General features: G+C 44.0%; 1 protein-coding gene across 3 annotated transcripts in view; it reads left to right on the top strand.

Annotated features, from left to right (window-relative positions):
- St8sia1 (ST8 alpha-N-acetyl-neuraminide alpha-2,8-sialyltransferase 1) overlaps positions 1-19,490 on the top strand; it is a 116,721-nt gene that overhangs the window by 45,466 nt on the left and 51,765 nt on the right. For all 3 annotated transcript variants that reach the window (XM_029535083.1, XM_021190775.2, XM_021190776.2), the window contains exon 2: positions 1,865-2,009. In XM_029535083.1, coding sequence (XP_029390943.1) covers positions 1,865-2,009 — 145 coding nt within the window. The remainder of the gene's footprint in view (positions 1-1,864; positions 2,010-19,490) is intronic.

Here is a 19,490-nt window from a genome sequence, read left to right as displayed (position 1 = left end):
GCAGAAGGCAGTGCTGCCACTCAACGGTGGCAAGGTTTTCCTTTGTGCTTCTTTATACTGAGTTAGGATTTAGTGGCGTCCAGGGTGAGAGCTTCAGTCTGGATGCAAGGGTCTGGTGAAAGCCGAAAGACTTGAGAGCAAGCCCCATCTCGTTATGTGAGCTGAGACAGACTGTGGGGAGAGATTCGTCAGGCTGCCTAGCTCTGTGGTATGGTGGGAGCTAAGCGGAAGCCCTGTCCAGAAGGTGTGTGCTGTCTGGCAGGCATCGGGCCCATTTGTGCAAAAGAGATAGAGAAAGGGGAAGTGGGTTGGTATGGCTCTGAGCAATTGGCAGAGAGGAAACAACCTAGACATGGACCCACAGGTCTGCATGTGTGTTCTTCCTGTGGCTCAGGCATGTCTTTAAACCACAGGTGGTGCATTTTTGTAGATGTAAATGGAGCTTAATGACACTTACAATAATTTTCATTGCTCTAAGAACAAAAGAAAGTGAGATATCATCAGACCTATGGCAGAAACCCAAACTCAGTTCATTCTCCCCAAAGTTTCCATTCACGCAGGTGGAGCTTCTCTCTGTATTAAGAGCTTGTCTTTTATCATGTAGCACATGTGGATGGGATATAGTGCCTAGGGTGCTCTTTTGACAAAATATAGGGATAACTCGTGAGCTGAGCATGATAGCCAATAGTTCTAAGCATTCAGGAGTTAGAAGAGTGATGACTTTAAGACCAGACTGGTATACACAAAGAGAGCCTGTCTCGATGATGATGATGATGATGATGGCATCAATGATGGTGGTGGTGGTGGATGGGACAGGAAAGGGAAGAACAGTCTATGATAAATGCAATGCTGGTATAATTGTAAAATATGACGTTAAAATCTTTGATGTGGGGGGTCCTGGGTGGGGGAGACTTTTATCCCCTGACCTCTTCCCATTGAAACTAGTGTGAAGGGGGGGGGCAACTAAGATAACCTAGCGTGTCTAATGAGATGTTAGTTACTCTCCTCTGGTAACTCACGGTTACACCAGAAGTGCGCTTTAGTAGGTGCCTCCTGGTACAATTGAGGTGTGCCATCTTGTCTGCAGTTTGTCTTTCCAAGTGCCAGCTCATTTCCTCATTAAAGCTCAGCGCCTGATGGGTTTACCCATAGAGCAGTAACAAGGCCAGTACTTGAGGAACCAACAGGAGACTACAGGGTAGAACATTTGGGGCAGGTAATCCTGAGCGAGGGCGGTATTTCAAACATGGAGGGTGAACAGCGGAGGCAGAAGTCAGAGTGTTCAACTGTCAGTTTCCACAGTCTTACGTCAAAGGAGTGCTGAAGGCAGTTGGCCTCACCATTGTCTTAGACCATAATATTCCTTTCACGCCTGCTTCTGTTCAGAGGGGCTGCTGAGGAACGCTCTGTAACCAAGCTCTTAGTTTCCAACACACCACTCTGTTTCACACGCCTGTAGCATCGGTCCACACTGTTTTTAACCACTCTATAGTTACAGCCCAGTCACAGGTATGCTTCTGCTGCCACAAATGCCTAGTTGCCCTTCAGAGCCAGCTCAATTCTTTCCAGGACCCCGGATGGCTGGACTAATCCATGCATCTCCAAGGGTCATTGCATATGTTTTGCCTCTGAACATATTTCAGACACACCTGAGAGCTGGAATGTTTTCCTGAAATATTTTTTAAGTGAAATACTACAGTTCTGCGGCTCAGTGACTGGGAGTAGGAGTGACTCAGAGTGATCTGCGCTGTGGAGTCTGCAGAACGAGCTGGCACCGGGGCGAGGCTGCACATTCCTGTGCGGATGACAAATGAGTGACCCGGCTGCTCACTTAACCTGCCGTTCTCGTCTCTTTCTCTCCTAGGAGACAAATGGAAGACTGCTGCGACCCTGCCCATCTCTTTGCTATGACTAAGATGAACTCCCCCATGGGGAAGAGCCTGTGGTATGATGGGGAGTTCTTATACTCGTTCACCATTGACAATTCCACGTACTCCCTCTTCCCCCAGGTGAGTGGAGTCCATTGCATTGTGATATGATTCACTCTGTTTCTCATGATTGATAGGACGGGGGTTACACGGCTCTGCTGGCCCACCAGGCTCTCCTCTCTCCTCTTCTCTTTCCTCATCTTAGTCTTGCATACTTTTTTTCTTGTGTCTTTCCATGTTTCCTGCTTCGATGCATGGGTGGAAGTAAAATATTAGCAAGAGGGACCTTATAGATTGGCAGTTGTCTGTCACTTAGATCTCAATCGAATAAAACCAAGGCCAAGGCTGGCCAGGCCATGCTGGCATCCTCGTGCTCTGATGTCAGTGGTGAAGATTTGAGATGCTGGGATGTTTTCTTAGGACTGATGCTGCGACTGGAGAATGGGGACCCTGTGTCTTCTCAGAACTCTAGACTGCTTCCCTTGTGGCTAGATTCTTGCTATGAAGTGGAGGACTGTTGGATACCAAGAGAAAGAATTCAGTCTGACCACCTTTGAAATGCTCTAAGCCAGTCTTTGCTTACTTAGTGTTTTCTTGCTTGGTTTCTGAACACTGTAGTAACATGATTTGTATTAACTAGTTTGAAAAAGACGATTTTTAATGTAGAGACCTGTTGGCAGAGGGTGGGGAGATCTTTGGTAAACAGCCATTAGGGAGAAGCTAAGAAATGAATTTTGGTCTTCCCAAGTCTTTGGGGTAACCTTCATTTGGCCAAATGGTTGCCTGGGAAGAGGATCAACGGTCAGTTAGATAGTAGGACTGAGCTTCAAGTAGTCCTGTAAGGAATCAGTAAGAAGCACAGTCCTAAAAAAGAGGGCCTAGACATCTGTCCTGTCAGATCCAGGGTCACAGCCTCGGCAACGCGAGCCCATATTGCTGAGCATACTGGAAGGTTCCTACGTGAGCATACCACAGAGATACCTACATAGATAGCTACGTTGTTCCTGCATTGCCACAGTAACTGAAGTGGAGCCCGCCGCCACGTCTGTCAGCAGAGGAATGGGTAAAGAGACTGTGGTCCATGTGTGAAAGAAAAATGAAATCATGTCATTAGTGAGAAAATGAACAGAACCAGAGATCATCATGTTAAGTGAAATAGAACAAACTCAGAAAATAGATATTACATGTTTTCTCTCATGCAGAATTATAGTGCACACGCGCATATACATACACACACATGTGTGTGTATCTGTGTCTGTCTGTGTGTATGTCTGTCTGTGTGTTTGTTTCTGTGTGTGTCTGTATGTTTCTATTATGTGTATGTGTCTGTCTGTGTCTGTCTGTGTGTATGTTTCTGTGTGTGTCTGTGTGTTTGTCTCTGTGTCTCTCTCTGTATGTGTCTGTATGTTTCTGTATGTGTATTTGTCTGTCTACATATGTTTGTGTGTATGTGTCTCTGTGTTTGTCTGTGTGTATGTATGTCTGTGGGTTTGTCTCTGTCTGCGTGTGTCTATGCATGTGCCTGTGTTTGTCTCTGTGTGTGTCTCTCTGTGTGTGTCTGTCTATGTCTGTGTGTGTCTGTCTGTGTGTCTACGTGTGTGTGTGTGTGTGTGTGTGTGTAGCACATGAGCAGCATATGAGAGTGAGGAAGGACCTAGAAGATATGGGGGGAAGGACAGAAAAGGATGATGGGGTATATGTGACATGAAAGCAGAGAAAAGAGATATTTAGGGGATGGAGAGGGATGGGAAGAGAGACAGAGGGGAGATGGGGAAGGCTGAGGGGGAAATCTAATCAAAGTATAGTCACTTACACATATGAAGATGTCACAACAAAACCTATTCTTGGTTATACTAACCAAAAGCTAATAAAACAATAACAAAAAGGGAAGGTCCTGTATGTGTTAGATCACCCTTGGGTGTGACAGTGTAATTGCATAGTTTTAGAAGGTATGCTGCTTAAAGAGCAGGGCAGGAGGGAGAACAACGCTTGCTCTTGGAGAGGACCTGGGTTTACACTTACTAGGTGGCTCACAACGCCCATAACTCCAGTTCCCATAGGATCTGACTCCCTTTCTGACCTCCGTGGGCACCAGGCATGCATGTAGCTCACTTGCACATATGCTGGCAAACACTGATATAAATAAGATGAAGCAAATAGAAATTAGGAAATATAGGTTGGGCAGCTGGCTTGGTGGCAAGACATAAGCTATAAGTGTGAGGACCCAAGTTCAACTCCCCAGTGTCTATGTATAAACTGGGCATGGCTGCATGTACCTGTACCCCCTGCATTGGGGTGGAACTGGGGTGGGGGCAGCAGAGACAGGTAGGTCCCAGGAGCTCACTAGCCAACCAGCTTAGCTAAATCAGTGAGCTTCTACTTCAATGAGGGGCCCTGCCTCAAGACATGCAGGCAGAGAATGGTGTACACTCGTGCTCATGCATATGCACCACATATAGGCACAGCACACTATACCACGCTTGCATGCATACATACACACACACTCTCTTGTACACACGTGGTAGTAAATCAAGCTTAAAATAATTCTGTGCCAGTCCTTGCGTGCTTCTTGTACTTGGTTGCTTTTTGCTGTGGGGAATTCCTACCATCAAAGGAAAATGGAAGAGATATCTCTATCTTTTACCAACGAAACTTACTGGATAATGTACCTATCTCTTCTGAGACTCAGCTCTTATCTCCATATGGCGGGGAGAGAAACATGGGTCCTATCTCTCACAGAGTGGCAGTGTAGACTAATTTATCACTGTGTGGTATAACATCTGATGGCCAGTGCTATTATCTCCCCTGCTCATGTGCTGGATCCTGCGACTAGGAGTCTTAGTCAGAGTAGGAAATGTGTAGAAATCACCCTAGGTACTTTAGGTGAAAAAAAAAATTTGTCAAGTGAGTTGGGTGCTTCTAACACTAGAAGAGAGAAGCAGGAGCCAAGATGCCACTCCTTAGAGTTGAGTTCCAGAATGTGACAGAAGTTTTCTAGGATCAGAAGATTCTAGAATCATTGCCATTTGTGTGGCCATGATTGCCTCCAGAAGAAACAGTGGACAGCAAGTGGGTTTTAGGACTTCTCTTCTTCAAGTCTTATTCAAGTACATGCAATGCAAAGATTAATTTGCATCCAAACCACCCACTGCCTAGAAGTGGTACACAGGCAGCCTTTAACTCCCAAGCATCAGCAAGATGGTAATGAGAGGGAGATATTCAGCCTGAACCAGTGCATGAGATCTTATGAAGTTAGTACTAGCCAGGCACGTTCGCACACACCTGTGATCCCAGCACGGGGGAGGCTGAGGCAGGAGGTTCACATATTAGATCACACATTAGGCTGCAGCACCTGGCATGCTTGATCTCACTCTATGTCACCACTCTGTGAATAGACAGCACCCATGTTACTCTGTCCTTTGTACAGAGGACACTGCAGAATGGCCTCAGGCGGCCCCTCCATCTGAGGGAGAATCAGGATCCCGGTACAGGTGGGTGGGGAGTTGGCGAAAAGTGACAAACAGATGAGAACACAGGGGAGTATTGTATCTGAATGTAATTTGTCAAAGTAAGCATAAGACTTATATATTACAGAAAACAAAGAAGTTAAATGACACATTAAGGTCATCCAAGGTACATTAAAGTTATCTGACACAAAACAAAAAAATGCATACAAAAAGACTGGCAGGAACCAGGCAGTGTTTACAATTGGGATAAGATCAGTCCTATGTAAAGTCAGCTATTCTCAGGAGCCAGGTGAAAGGTTTGATGCAGTGCTAGTCTATTGTTAAACCCACCACCAGGGTTCCCTTAGTAAATACCTAATTATGCTATTCCTCTGGGCCTAGTGAAAAACATGCACCAGGGGAGTTCCGTACTACTAATCCTTTCATGAATAATACAATACTCCAGTTCCTCCTAAAACCACAACCTTCCTTCTTCCTAGGCCATTGTAAATTCCTGTGTATGGGAGTGACTCGGCTACTGTTCTAAGTATTTACTATGTAGACTAGCCCAGAGATTTCTAGCTCTATTCAAGTAAATTGTAATGCCTGATTTCTTTCACTATCTCTCTTACAATACTAGAGGTAATTCTGAATGTTACTGAATAGGTAACATTCTTATTGAATTCTAAGCCCAGGGTGGGCTCAAGGACTGCCTAGGACATTGAAACATTGGTGAAGGCTAATCTAACTTAGCTATATGTCAAAATCAACTTCAAAGGCACTTATAATAAAACAATATTGAAGGAAAGCACACAGATTTGTTCACTGACTAAAGCAAGGACAGATTTGGAGCATTCGTTTTACAGGATGCCATGGTTTCAGGAGACTTAAGTTTCCGTGAATTTTTCACCTCAGGACTGCGTCCAAGCTTTTGGGCTTGTCACAGTCACTACTGGAGTGAGTGTGATAGGAGGAGACTCAGTCTCAGGCACAGAGTGAGTTCAAGGCCAACCTGAGCTACACAACAAGACCTAGTTCTAAGACAAACTGAGAAACTCAGGACTGATACTGATGAACTAAGTGAAGGTGAGGGGGAAAAATGTCTTTAACAGTAAGCTGAAAGTTAAAAGCAAGGCAAATGAGGCCTTTTGTAGTTGAGGGTTCTCAGCCATGCCACCTGACACTCAGTTTTATGGTGGGAAATAGATTAGAGGGAAAGAGATGATTAAAGAGACAAAAGCTAGCCTACTGTCACAGAAGGGGAGGGAAGGAAGCATTCCCTTTTCAAGTATGTGTCCCTGTCATCATCCCAGAATGATAAAGGAAAAATGTGTCTTTCTGTAGGAACCAGAAGTCATTACATCACTATGTGTGCATAACTGTTAAAACACTCAGTGAGCAGATTTTTAAAGTTACATGTTGATTTTCCTGTGAGATTCTGAAATGACTAATTACTTTGTTTACACTCTGGAAATCCAGTGGCAACATGAGGTTGCCTACCCCTCTACTCCCCTAGGTATTTCTCCTTTGTTACAAGCAAACTAAGTTGCAGGCTACTTGCCTGCCCTCTGTTGCTCCTGAAAGGAAAGTACCACAGCCAGAAAGCAGGTGAACAGGCTCCGCTTGGTTTGAGGAGCAACCTTGGATCCCTGTGCCTGCATTGGTCTGCCCTTTAAAGGCCCGTGGTCAGACTCAGAGTCTACAGACAGTGTGCAGATGAGCTGCTCATATCTTGGCAGACAGGAAGCATAGTGAAGTCATAACAGGATGTGATCAGGACAAGGTCTGGGCCCCAGAGACAAGGCTCTAGTAACTTACTTTCAACCAAGCATTGCCTCCATCATTCCAGAACCTTCCAATAATCTATCCCCCAAATGGAATCCCTCAGAGGGTTGAAGCATTCTTTAGGCCATATCCCTTAAGATCTAATCTCTGTGAAGGCCCTCCCCCAGGGATGCATTGCTAACCCCTATGTGCTTCTCAGTCTGATCAACTAGGTAGTCAAGATAGCAAGTCACCGGACTGAGTTTCAGTAACTCCCTGGTCACTCATTCTCAAGCCCAGACCGGGTATCTTTACCGAGTGTGTCCCTCCACATACCGTACAAATGTTATCCAGCATTCTTATCGTTATTATTCCTCTGGCCACTATGGCTCATCTTCACTGTTGCTGCCAAGGTACAGCAGAAGAGAGAGAAAGGCGTTGCGTTTTGGGCCCTCTTTAGGGCTGTGTCCTTAGATAAGGAACTAGAGGGCACGGTACCTTGGAGATGTCACACCAAAGCTCTGTTATCACAGTCTGCCAGGTCTCCCTTGGACCTTTCACAACTGCCCGTAGCTTCATCATCAACAGTTTTGAATTCTGACACATGATAGTTATCTGCACAATTGAATTTGCATATATTACTGTTTCCAAAAAGCTCCTTCCTGATCCCAGGACTTTGGGGTGAGCCTTGGAGGGGTAAGCTTCCATCTTTGTGGTAGTACGATGCTTCCCATGTCCTACTGAAACCCATCTCCAGCTACTCATTTGCCAGGATGCCATGTCTAGGTCCCACTCAGACTGAACTGGAGGGGAGCAATTGCTCATGTAGTTATATCAAGTGGCTCTTGCAGATATATATTGTTGAAATAACTGTTGAACATGATTAGGCATGGACACCTGACTTTATTTTAATAATTTGGTTTTTTTTTGCTGCCCCCCCCCTTATTTTTGCTTGAACTCTTAATAAGGATCCTTGGAGAAGGCTTTAAACTTCTCAAGGATGGGGAATCTACGCTAAGAGATTTCTATCACCTGAAATACTTGGATAGTCTAACTTGCCAGTTTGGATTAAGAAACACCTGGATGAGAAAACCACACTTCTGGATGTGTCTGTGGGACCAGAGAGAATTGGCGTATGGGGAAGCAGCTAGGAGGGAAGATCCATACTGAATATAGGTGGTGTCATCAAATAGGGCGGGGCTCCAGGTGGAACAGGAGTAGAAGGAGGAGGAAGCCATTCTTGAACGTACACTTCCTGCCCTGCTTCCTGGCTGCCATATCAACTCAGGTCAACCACATACTCCTGGCTACTTTAGTTCTTACAGGGTGTGTGTGTGTGTGTGTGTGTGTGTGTGTGTGTGTGTGTGTGTACAGAGAGTAGTATGATGATTTAGAGATGGCTTAATCAGTAAAGTGCTTACTGTGCAAGCATGAGGACCTGAGTTCGAATTCTCAGTGCTCATGTGATAAAAGCTGCATATAGTGGCAGACACTTAAAATTTTCAGTGTGGGGGATGCACAGATATGTGGGTCAGTGGGGCTCAGTGGTCCTCCAGTATAGCTAGATTCTAGTGTGAGATACTGCCTCAAACAAAGTGGGTGACCCCTTAGGCTGTCCTCTGACTTCCACATACATGTATATTCATGTGAGACAGTCCCTATATCGGATTAGCATTTTCCTTATTACTTAAGGGTCTCCTACCCCTTCTCCCTGTTGTATGTTCTTGGGCACTGAACCCAGGGCATGGTCTTGTAGTGCTTGAGCCACAACCCAACTTCAGGACTGCCCCTGCTAAGTCTTCATGGTCTAGCACATTCAGGAATTACTTAATAAAATTTATTTTGGATTAAAATATTTTCCTTAGGATAAGTACACACTTCTTTAGAATTGAGCAAGAAAGGCACCAGAATGTTAGAAATCACATCTGCACTGATATGATCTGAAAAATATCCCTCTTGGTGCAATACAAATGTTGTGAGTTTTTCACTTTCTCCTCATGGAGAATAGTCACATGGTGTGGGTCACAAACTAAACTAGTTTCCTCAGAATATTCCCCAAAGCTATGTACAGGGAATAAACACACCGGTACCACACCACTCTAACACTGGCTCCCAGCTCGTTAGTTTAATCACAGCTTCCCACTGTGCTCCCCTTTGTCTGGCTAGGCTGTGTCCTTGGCCTCTGGGCAACCTACTAGGACATTCCAAAATAGTTTCTGAAACTGGCTTTGCTGAAATGACAGTGCATATTATCTCTCTGCACAGACCTGCATGGAATGTAATTTTCTCAGCTCCTGGATATTCCTGTGTCTCATAGAAACTTCTTTTTTTCTCCTAGTGAAATCTGTATACTGCTATAAATAGTTGCATTACTGTAGTCACTTTCCCAAATACATATCCTTCCAGCTGTATAGAATTTAAGAGCACTGAATTTGTAAGGCACAGAATATTGGCAGGTGTGTGTTTTATTATATTGTCAGGTTTCTATTATAACTTGTGGGTCCTGGCTGCTGTGTACCATCAGCTTTTTTTTTTTTTTTTTTTTTTTGCTAGACAATACTAGCTCATGGCCAAGGAAATACCTTAGTTCCAGGATCCCAAGAGGAAGAGGGAGACTCAAGAGAAGTCCTGGTGCACTAATGTTTTGTGCCATTGGTGAGCACTGAGTCACATGCACAGGTCTAGCTGCAAGAGAGGCTCGGCAGTCCAGGGATTGAACTCCAGGACTATACACTGCATTTACCAACCCCTACTATGTGCCTGGCTTTTGTCCTATCATCTTAGTCTGACCTTTAAACTGACCTGAACATCGTTGTTATTCTTTTCATTTCATAGGTGGAACTAACACAGAAAGACTGAAAGGTATCAGACACCAGCTGAGCATGAAGCTGGAATGGGAAACTTAGCCAGGAAGATTTCAAAGGTTTCATGAATTCCAAAGATTTTATAGGTGCCTAGGAAGATGGCTCAGTTAGTAAGGTGCCTGCCATACAGGCATCAGTACCTGAGCTCAATCCCACACCAGAACCTTAACACATTGTTATCATTTGTTTCTTTCTGTTAGAGACAGGACCTCTAGTAAGTGAATTATTCCCTGTTATTTGCTACTTTGAAACTATTTAAAGACTTTCACTTTCCCTATGTTGGGACAGCTGGAGGCTTTCCATTTGTGATCATTCAGGAGAAAAACAAGAATGTGCAGTTGGAGGCTGCCAGGTCCTACACAGTACAGCATCTCTCTGTTTGTATTTGTATGACCCACTAAACCACTCTGAGGAGAGACAAGCAATTACATTATTTTGATATTTATACAAGAGAAGTCCAAGTCCCCAGAGAGACTCAATTCAAGCATCCTCTGCATGTTGCTTTCTTGTAGGAATCTAGAACCCATTCCTCCATGATCAGTGAGTAACTCAGGCAACTTACCTTGATGACTTTGGTTGAATGGTAGCTAATACAGCATAAAGATCCAGGTCTATCCTTCGACTTTTTCTGATGACATTTATGATACTTTTTAAGTTTTACTATGTCCAATCTGATTTTATGATTTGTAAGATAGAATGAATGACCCCTGGTCTTTACATTTTGTAGTATTTTCAGAAACAAAGTTTAAAAATGTTTTGGATGTAAAAGTGCCTTGCAATAATTTCCCCAGAGAAGCATGTGATAGCATTATCACTGTTGGTTTTTTGTTTGTTACATTTTGTTTTTAGACAGGGTCTCATGTGGACTAGGCTGACCTCCAGCTCACTCTGTAGCTGAATATGCTCTGAACTCTGGATCTTCCTCCCTCTACCTCTAGAATGCTGGGGTTGAAGGCAAATACTACCATACCCAGGTGATCCAGTACTGGGGAATAAACCCTGGGCATCGTTGTGCACGCTAGGCAAGGCACTCCACTAACTAAGCCACATCTCCAGCCCTGATACGTTCTCGTCTGCCAAAGCACTTGTGGACTTATGCCTTGCCTTGGAATTTGGGTGATACCAGGAAGTGATATGGAAACACTCCCCACCAACCAAGGGCTGAAACCACTTTCCCAAGACTGTAGGATTCTGCCGAGTGTGGGTACAGGGAAATATGGACTACTTATAAAAAGCTACAGATTCTGCAGTATGTACATCTCTGTTATTATAAACAGATAACAGGATAAATGGAAAGGATAATGCGAAATAAAGTTTTAATTTCCAGTAAACTGAGACAGAGTTTTTGCAATGGATTGTTGTCTGTTTTTCTCCAAAGCGTTATTGAAAAAAAAAAAAAAAAAAAAAAAAAGACCAGTGGATCACCACAGGACTGTTGAGTGGCCACTGTCTTTGTTTTTAATTTTAATTATTATTTCTTTATGTGATCATTTTTGCCTACATGGATGCATGTGCACCACTATGAGCCTGGTCCTGTGAAGGCCAGGAGAGGGTGTCTGATCCCTTGGAGCTGGAGTTACAAGCAGTTGTGAACTTGAGACCTAAGCCCCGCTCTTAGACTATTTTCTGAAGGGACAAGCATGGCCCACAGTTCTCAAGGTTTAATTGTATCGGATCACTTCTGAGGTAGCACCGTGTTCTCCCTGTGGGCTCTGAACTTCTGACAGAGTTCAGGCTGTCTGTAGAGAATGAGAACGAGTTCCATAAGGCTGTAGGGTTTTTCAGACAAGATCTTTAGGTTTTACTCTCTGTTGTGTCTAGCTCTGTGGAGCCGACTACAACAGAGGAATCAAAAATCTAAGGGAAGGAGAGGATTTGGGCGTGTCATTAATTAAGGAATTATCTTGGCAGCTTGTTAGAGAGTGGGTGTGTGGATATGTTGTGGAGAAGTTTAGCATGGGGAGTGCCTTTGGGAGCAAGATAAAAGTTTGTAAGTTGAAAATGAATAGTTTTTTTAAATTCAAGATTTTGATTCCTCTTAGATCTAAACTCAGGGTTTTTGAGCTTTAGATTCTTTTTTTTTTTTAAAGATTTATTTATTTATTATATGTAAGTACACTGTAGCTGTCTTCAGACACTCCAGAAGAGGGCGCCAGATCTCGTTACGGATGGTTGTGAGCCATCATGTGGTTGCTGGGACATGAACTCTGGACCTTCAGAAGAGCAGTTGGGTGCTCTTACCCACTGAGCCATCTCACCAGCCGAGCTTTAGATTCTTTATTAAGGTGTGAAAAGGTGTTGAGATCAAGGTAACTGTAGTTGAATTTGATAATAGTTTTCCTGCAGTGGCTAATGGCATTAATTTCCCTTCATGGCTTAATTGTCTCTTAAAGGACCCCGTTTCTTAATGATATTATAAGATGATTAAATTTCAGCCTGCATTTTGGAGGGGACATTCAATCCACAATGGAGATGATTGAAAATTTGATGTTCTTTCTTTCTTTCTTTCTTTCTTTTTTTTTTTTTGTTTTGTTTTTTTGTTTTTTTTTGTTTTTCGAGACAGGGTTTCTCTGTACAGCCCTGGCTGTCCAGGAACTCACTTTGTAGACCAGGCTGGCCTCAAACTAAGAAATGTGCCTGCCTCTGCCTCCCAAGTGCTGGGATTAAAGGCGTGTGCCACCACGGCCCGGCTTGATGTTCTTTCTTATCTCCATTTAATTTTTTTCCCCATTATTAACCTTAAGCTAGCATCTTCTCGGATGTAACAAGGAGTTCCTGTCCAGCATTCCAGCATTCTCCAGACAACTCCTAATGAACTGCTTTTTTGTTTTTAGATTTATTTTTTTATTATATGTACGTACACACACTGTAGCTGTCTTTAGACACACCAGAAGGGGATGCCAGATCTCATTATGGACGGTTGTGAGCTACCATGTGGTTGCTGGCATTTGAACTCAGGACCTTTGGAAGAGCAGTCAGTGCTCTTGACCGCTGAGCCCTCTCTCCAGCCCCTGATGAGCTCCTGGCAGCGGACCTGACCCCTTCTCTGGGTCATTTTCCAAGTTGCTGCCCAAGCTACCTTTCTTTAAGTGCCAGTTAAGACTCTGCTGCTGGGGCTTTCCCTCAGCTCTCCACTGTCCTCCCATTCACTTTAAGACCAAGGCAAACAAACGCCTTCACTGCTTTCCATCTCCATTTGACCTGGGGTCATCTGGGCTTCCAGGATCAGTTTCCACAGGGCTGCTCCCGCCTTTGTACTTAGTCATACTGGTCTTCATGAATACATGTGCTTCCTAATTTAACAGATTCCAACACACCGTCCCCTTTCCTGAAAGCTCCTGACCTCTTCTTCATTAATTTCTGCTTATGTTTTCGATTTTGTTTGAATTTCATTTTGGGGGGAGGGGTTATGTTTTGCTGTATTACAGCCGTTTCTCCGCATCCCTGGAAAGTTTGCAGAGAAGATACTCAATTAGGGGTGAAAGGGACAGGCAGCATCTCTGCACATAGCCACGTGTTCAGAATATAATAGAGACTCAATGCATTTTAGCAAGATGGATGAACAAATAAATTAATGAGTTGATTCCCAGTTTTTCTTTTTCTCACAAACACAAACATTTGTCCTAGAGTTGGTTTGTTTTTTTTTTTCCATGTTAAACACCTACAAACAAACTCGGTATCTTATTAATGTTATTACGTGTTCAACTTTCTCTTTTGCCCATTAGTTATCTGTACATAATTGTGCTCCCACCCCCAAATACTCTGCATGTCCTATTTGGCTGATATGTCAAGGTCTCTTTGGAACTATGATGCTGCTCCTGCTGGTCTGTGCTGTTGTGTAGAGACCAAGGTTTGTTATCTGAGTGGAGGCGACAGCTATGCAAGGGAAGACGTGTGTTTGGGCAGTCCTTAGGGAGAGAATACAGATGCTTTCAGCTGGCTGCCTCAGAGAGCTCCTCTTGTTACTGTGTGGATTTTTCTGTTGCCGTGCTCAAATACCTATAACAAGCAACGTAAAAAAGAAGGATACATTTTGGATTGCAGTATGACGATATAATTCATCATGAGCAGGAAGGCACAGCAGCCTTGGGGCTGTGGCTAACGTGGCAAAAGTGGCAGGCACTTTGTTCACATGGTTTGGGACCAGGAACATGGACAAAGGCCCGCCACGTTCAGAGACGCATTTCTTCTAGCCTGCTCCCCACTAAAGACTCCATCACCACCTCTCCAGACAGAGCTCCCTGAGAGGTAATCTATCATTACGAGGTCGCAGGTGTTGTGAAACATCCAATCTTGTAAGACACAGCAGGAGAGAAATTGCTATTTTGTCAGAAGATTTATGTGGAGACATTGGCGTGGTCACCCTCAGTCCACCTTCCAACCAGACATGGTAAGAAGAGCATAGTGCAGAGCCCTAAGAACCTCGCCTCTCCTATGTCTCCCTATTGCTGCTTTCAGCACCAATGCTAAGGCGTGGTGCTCCACCTTAATTCAGACTTCCTACAGCAGATGTCTCTGGATCAATTTCCCCACAGAATACACGTGGGATTCATGTTTTTAAATTAACATATAGCCCGAATGTTTTCAAGTTATCTTGGCCCAGCTAATGGAGGAAAAATCTCTTTTCGTTTTGAAGCAGTCTGGAGCCAACATGTTTAGGAACCGGGCCAGTGGATGCAGCCTCTCGGCCACCCCTTGCCAGAGACAATCGTGATTTTTCAACCCCTGGGAAATTTTACTGCTGAAGAGGTGTGGAAGAGAACAACGGGCCTTTGACTTGGAAGCCTGGTGACTTTGCTGGGATTAGTAAAAGTCATAAACATAAGTAATCTCCAAAAAGTTACTTTTTTAGACCATAAACACATTTTAAGGAAATGGTCCTGAGAGAGAGGTACCAAAGCGCTCTGCCATTTTCAAAAACCAGCCGAGAACAGGTCAAGAAATTAAGTAAATCCTAGCCATTGACTTCAGAACGTATCTGGTAGCTTTATGGCTGACCTTTAGTTTGAAGAACAAATAGAAACAGGGAAAGTCTTAGAAGATGAAGGGTTATGGCTTCCGAAGATAAACACTGAGCAGGCAAGATTTATAAGACAGGAGATGCATGAATGAGAGTCAGAAAACCTTGGGGAGAAAGGCAGACTGTACTTCACTTATAAAAAGGAAGCGGAAGCCGATGCTGCAGACCATTGCCGTGTATGTGGAAAGAACACACGGAAAGGGAATCACAGCAGTGTTTTGGGTTATGCCAAAAGCCACAGGACTCTCACCTTTCTGCTTTGCCAGATGGTTGACAGAAAACTAGTGAGGCGGGGGTGGGGTCGGGTAGGGCTAGGGTTTGGGGAAGGGAAGTGTGGGAGGATGGCTTAGGGAACAGAGGCAAGAAGCAGAGATGTTCTCAGAGCAGTGTGGGTGATTCGCATTTTCATAGCTAAGATATCTATTTATTTATCTATTTATATTGTTTATACATGTACCTGTGCATGTGTGTGGGCATGAGTGTACACACCATTTTTGTGCAGGTACTTTCAGAGGCCAGAGGGCGTCAGACCCCCAGAACTGGAGTTATAAGCAGTTGTGTGCCCAACCTGAGTTTTGGGAACCAAATTTGGGTCCTCTGGAAGAACATCAAGCTCTCTTAACCCCTTAGTTATTTTCCGGCCCCTTATTTAATGAATTAAATAAGCACTAGAGGTATTTTCTCTTTATCCAAGGGAAGCTCAGGTTATGACACAGGCGATTGATTACCCCTAAGGGACCCACTGAGTGGTCCACTGCTCTGCTCTTGTGCTTAATGTACAGAGCCATGGCCATCTACGCGACTTGGGGTCATTTTTATGAACTGCGCATCCACAAGATGGTTGTAGAATATTTGGCTGACGTGAACAACATATGGAGGGTTTATATATAATATCATTCTACCTCTCTGCAAAGTTTTCGCCGATGAAGTTACGTTCAAAAAGGGCTGAGAAACAAACTGGCCAGCCGCAGACTTGATGGAGCTTCTGTGGCTTTCCTATCATGTTAGTGTGTTCATAAGGAAGAGTCAGCCTCAAGCTTCAGACTGTGCCTTCTTTTTCTCATAGAGTTGGTTAAAGGATGGGTGAGCCAAAGGACCCCTCTAGGCCACTGCCAGGCAACCAACCAAGGCTTCACCTCCCTGAAGTTCTAGTTGGCAAGAAAAGGGAAATTTAGCCTTCCCTGGGAAATCCAAATACAAAGAGATCAACCTCTGTTACACCCAGACACACCCAGACCACACCTTTCTTCACAACCAGACACACCCAGACCACACCTTTCTTCACACCCAGACCACACCTTTCTTCACAACCAGACACACCCAGACCATGCCCTCCCTCCGTTGCAGTCAAACAGAGAAACTGCCCTCACTCAGGGAACATTGATGCCAGAGAGATGGTGTAAGAAAGGGCACACCCAAGCAAATAGGACCAACACGTAAGAAAATAGACAATCTGGTGATTTTCCAACTTTGTTTCCTTCCACTCGTTAGGATTTTATACCTAGGGCAGGTACAAATACAGCAAGTTGAATGTGTGCTTACAATTTACGAGGACTGACTGATCCCTGTTCCCCCCACCTTCAGTCTCTTCCTTCTTTTTTGGTTTGTTGAGAGAGGGTCTCAAACTGTAGCCAAGGCTAGCCTGAAATTCACTATGTAGCCCACGATGGCCTGATCATCAATGATTCCCCCAAACCAGCCTCCCAAGTTCTAGGGTGACTCATGTTCAACGACAAGAGTTCTTAATGAACCATATTAGCATGAGCATAGGACGATGACACGTGTATAGAGTCCTGTTCAACTCTGAGAGTTCTTAATGACATACATATAAAAAGGTACCATGATGAAACCATCACTTTGTAGGTTATCCTGACAAATCAGGGATGAGAGAAGAGATAAGCATGCTACTTTAGAGGAATCTATCATGTGAAACATTTTCAACTCTAAATCTGTTTTTATTTTAAATTAGAAATGGAAGATAAGTTTAAATAAATAAATGGGTTTGGTCACCTAAAATATAACATTGTTAGGTAAAATATCTAGAAAACAAATAATGTACAAAAAAATGTAATGTATTAGAAAAGCTACACTATACACTGAGTATTTTCATAATTTGATTGTGGTTGTGCGTCCATGTGTGTGCAAGTGTAGAGCCCACAATAAAGTGTCAGCTATGTCTCTCTCTGCCTTAGTCCCTTGGCCTGGAATATCTCCTACACCCTAAGCTTGTTGTTTTGGCTGTCAGGCACTTGCCTTTGCTTCTCATTCTCGGGACTACAGGCCACAGGGCCACACCCACCTGCTCTTTGCTGTAGCCTTGTTTTGCTTATGGGCTGGAGACTGGATATTAAGCTCCTGGCTAAAATTTCCTTCTAGAAGACTGTGGACCCCAAGTCAGGATTTGACTCATCCCTTTTGAAATCTAAATCTTTGTCTTCAGCTGCTCCGATGAATGTCCTGCAAAACGATTACACTATAACGGAGTCTCCCCCGTTATAGTGTAACGAGATCTGGGATGGCTTGTTGAATTTTTCATGTAGAAATAGATGAATACTTTATCACTACGACCCAGGAAAGCCTGATGAGGAAGTTGAGGCAGCAATGCACAGTCTTCTCTGTGAACAGACTTTGCTTGAACATTGATGCACTACCTGACCACATCTAAGGGTGTCTCTTAAGGAAATGACTGGGTCAATGTTCAAGGTCATGAGGTAGCAGGAAAGATACTATGTGGGTTGCGTTAATAAAGTTATGTAAAAGATATCTAAAAGTTACCTAGAAGAATGTCTGGAGATTCCTGTAAAATTATCTGATCTTTATTATCCGTATCAAAGAGAGAATAGACTTGGTTGATAACCTGCCACAACTATAAACACTTCCCATTCAAAATTTTTTTGTTGTCAATGGAACTTATGATCCTTCTGCCTCAACCACCAAAGGGCTAAGGATGATAGATGGGTGTGTGCACCACCATCATTCAAAGGTGTGCAAAAACTGACAGAGACCCTTCAACACTAGTGCACTGATTAAACTCTGAGTCACCATTGCAGTTTAATAACACGCAGGTATTATGAAATGGAAAGAGACTCATCGTTCCCTAAGCCACCGAGGCAGAATGCAAAGGATTGGTAAAATGAGTCTGGTTTGGTTTAGAAAGCATAAGAAACCTCCGCAGCACAGGGCTAGGGAGCCGCAGGGAGTGAGAGGGGAGTCTGTGTGTTTTCTCGGTAGAAATCACAGGAGCTCTTTAGAATCCCTTTGGGACTTTTCTTTGTCATATAGAATCCTGGGTTTTTCCTGAAGAATCCTGGGTGTGCTCTTGTCAAGCTGCCTTCTAATAAACTCTGGGAGAAGGGGAGTTTCTCATCCATAGGCAAGAAGTTCCCTAAAACATGTGTGTTCCTGTATTTTTTCAGAATAATTGAGGTTTGCCTTGCCCATGACTACTGCACTTTGAGTAGCTAAGTCTACTGTTGTCTTGCCTGAGTTGTAGAGAACCACATACAAGCCACATCTGTCTTCCAGATGGACTTGATCTGGCTGCTACTGTGTTGAAACCCCATTTGAAGCATATGCCAGCATGCTGTGTATGTCTGTACATGCACATGTTTGTGTGAACGTACATGCGTGTGGAGTCAATCTCAGATCCAATTCTTTGTGTGCTGGACACCGTGGTGTGCACATGGGAGGTAATTGAACCCATATACCCCCATTTGGATATTAGAACAGAATACCCAGTATCTTCTATTACTTTCTGCTTCTTCTTCTTCTTTTTTTTTTCTTCTCAAGACAGGGTTTCTCTGTGTAGCCCTGGCTGTCCTGGAACTCACTTTGTAGACCAGGCTGGCCTCGAACTCAGAAATCCTCCTGCCTCTGCCTCTACTTTCTGCTTCTTTACCTTGAGACATGGCCTCTTACTGAACCCAAGGCTTGCCATTTTTCTGACTTGGCTAGCCTGGCCAGCAAGCTTTCAAGATGCAACTGTCTGTGACTCCCATGTATGTCCAGATGCATACAGCCATGTTCAGCTTCTATGAGCGGGTGGAATTTGAACTCGGGTCCTTGTGTTTGCACAGGTGTGATGAGCAGGATATAGATATTAGTCCCCGAGGGTGAGATTGGTCAGGGAATGTTCTGGGTCCGAGTATCATTTACTTTTTCTATTCTCATGACCAAATTCCTGATATGAAACCATGTAAAAGGGAGTGCTATATGGATCTGTAGTTTGAGAGACTAGCTATTATGGAGGGAAACCACTGTGGCAGGAGTATGAGGCAGGCGTGTAAGGCAGTTAGTCACAGGAATAGCCAGGAAGGAGAGGGAGATGGAAACCTCTACTCTTCCCTTCCTTTTCAGTTAGAGACCATAGATAGAAGTGTGCAACCGAGGACGTGGGTCTTCCCTTCAATTGCAGCCTTTCTGGAAACACCCACACCACACCACTCATACACACAGGAGAGAGAGAGAG

This window comes from Mus pahari, chromosome 2 (genome assembly GCF_900095145.1).
Source record: "Mus pahari chromosome 2, PAHARI_EIJ_v1.1, whole genome shotgun sequence".
NCBI lineage: Eukaryota > Metazoa > Chordata > Mammalia > Rodentia > Muridae > Mus > Mus pahari.
This window is presented reverse-complemented; position numbering and strand designations above follow the sequence as displayed.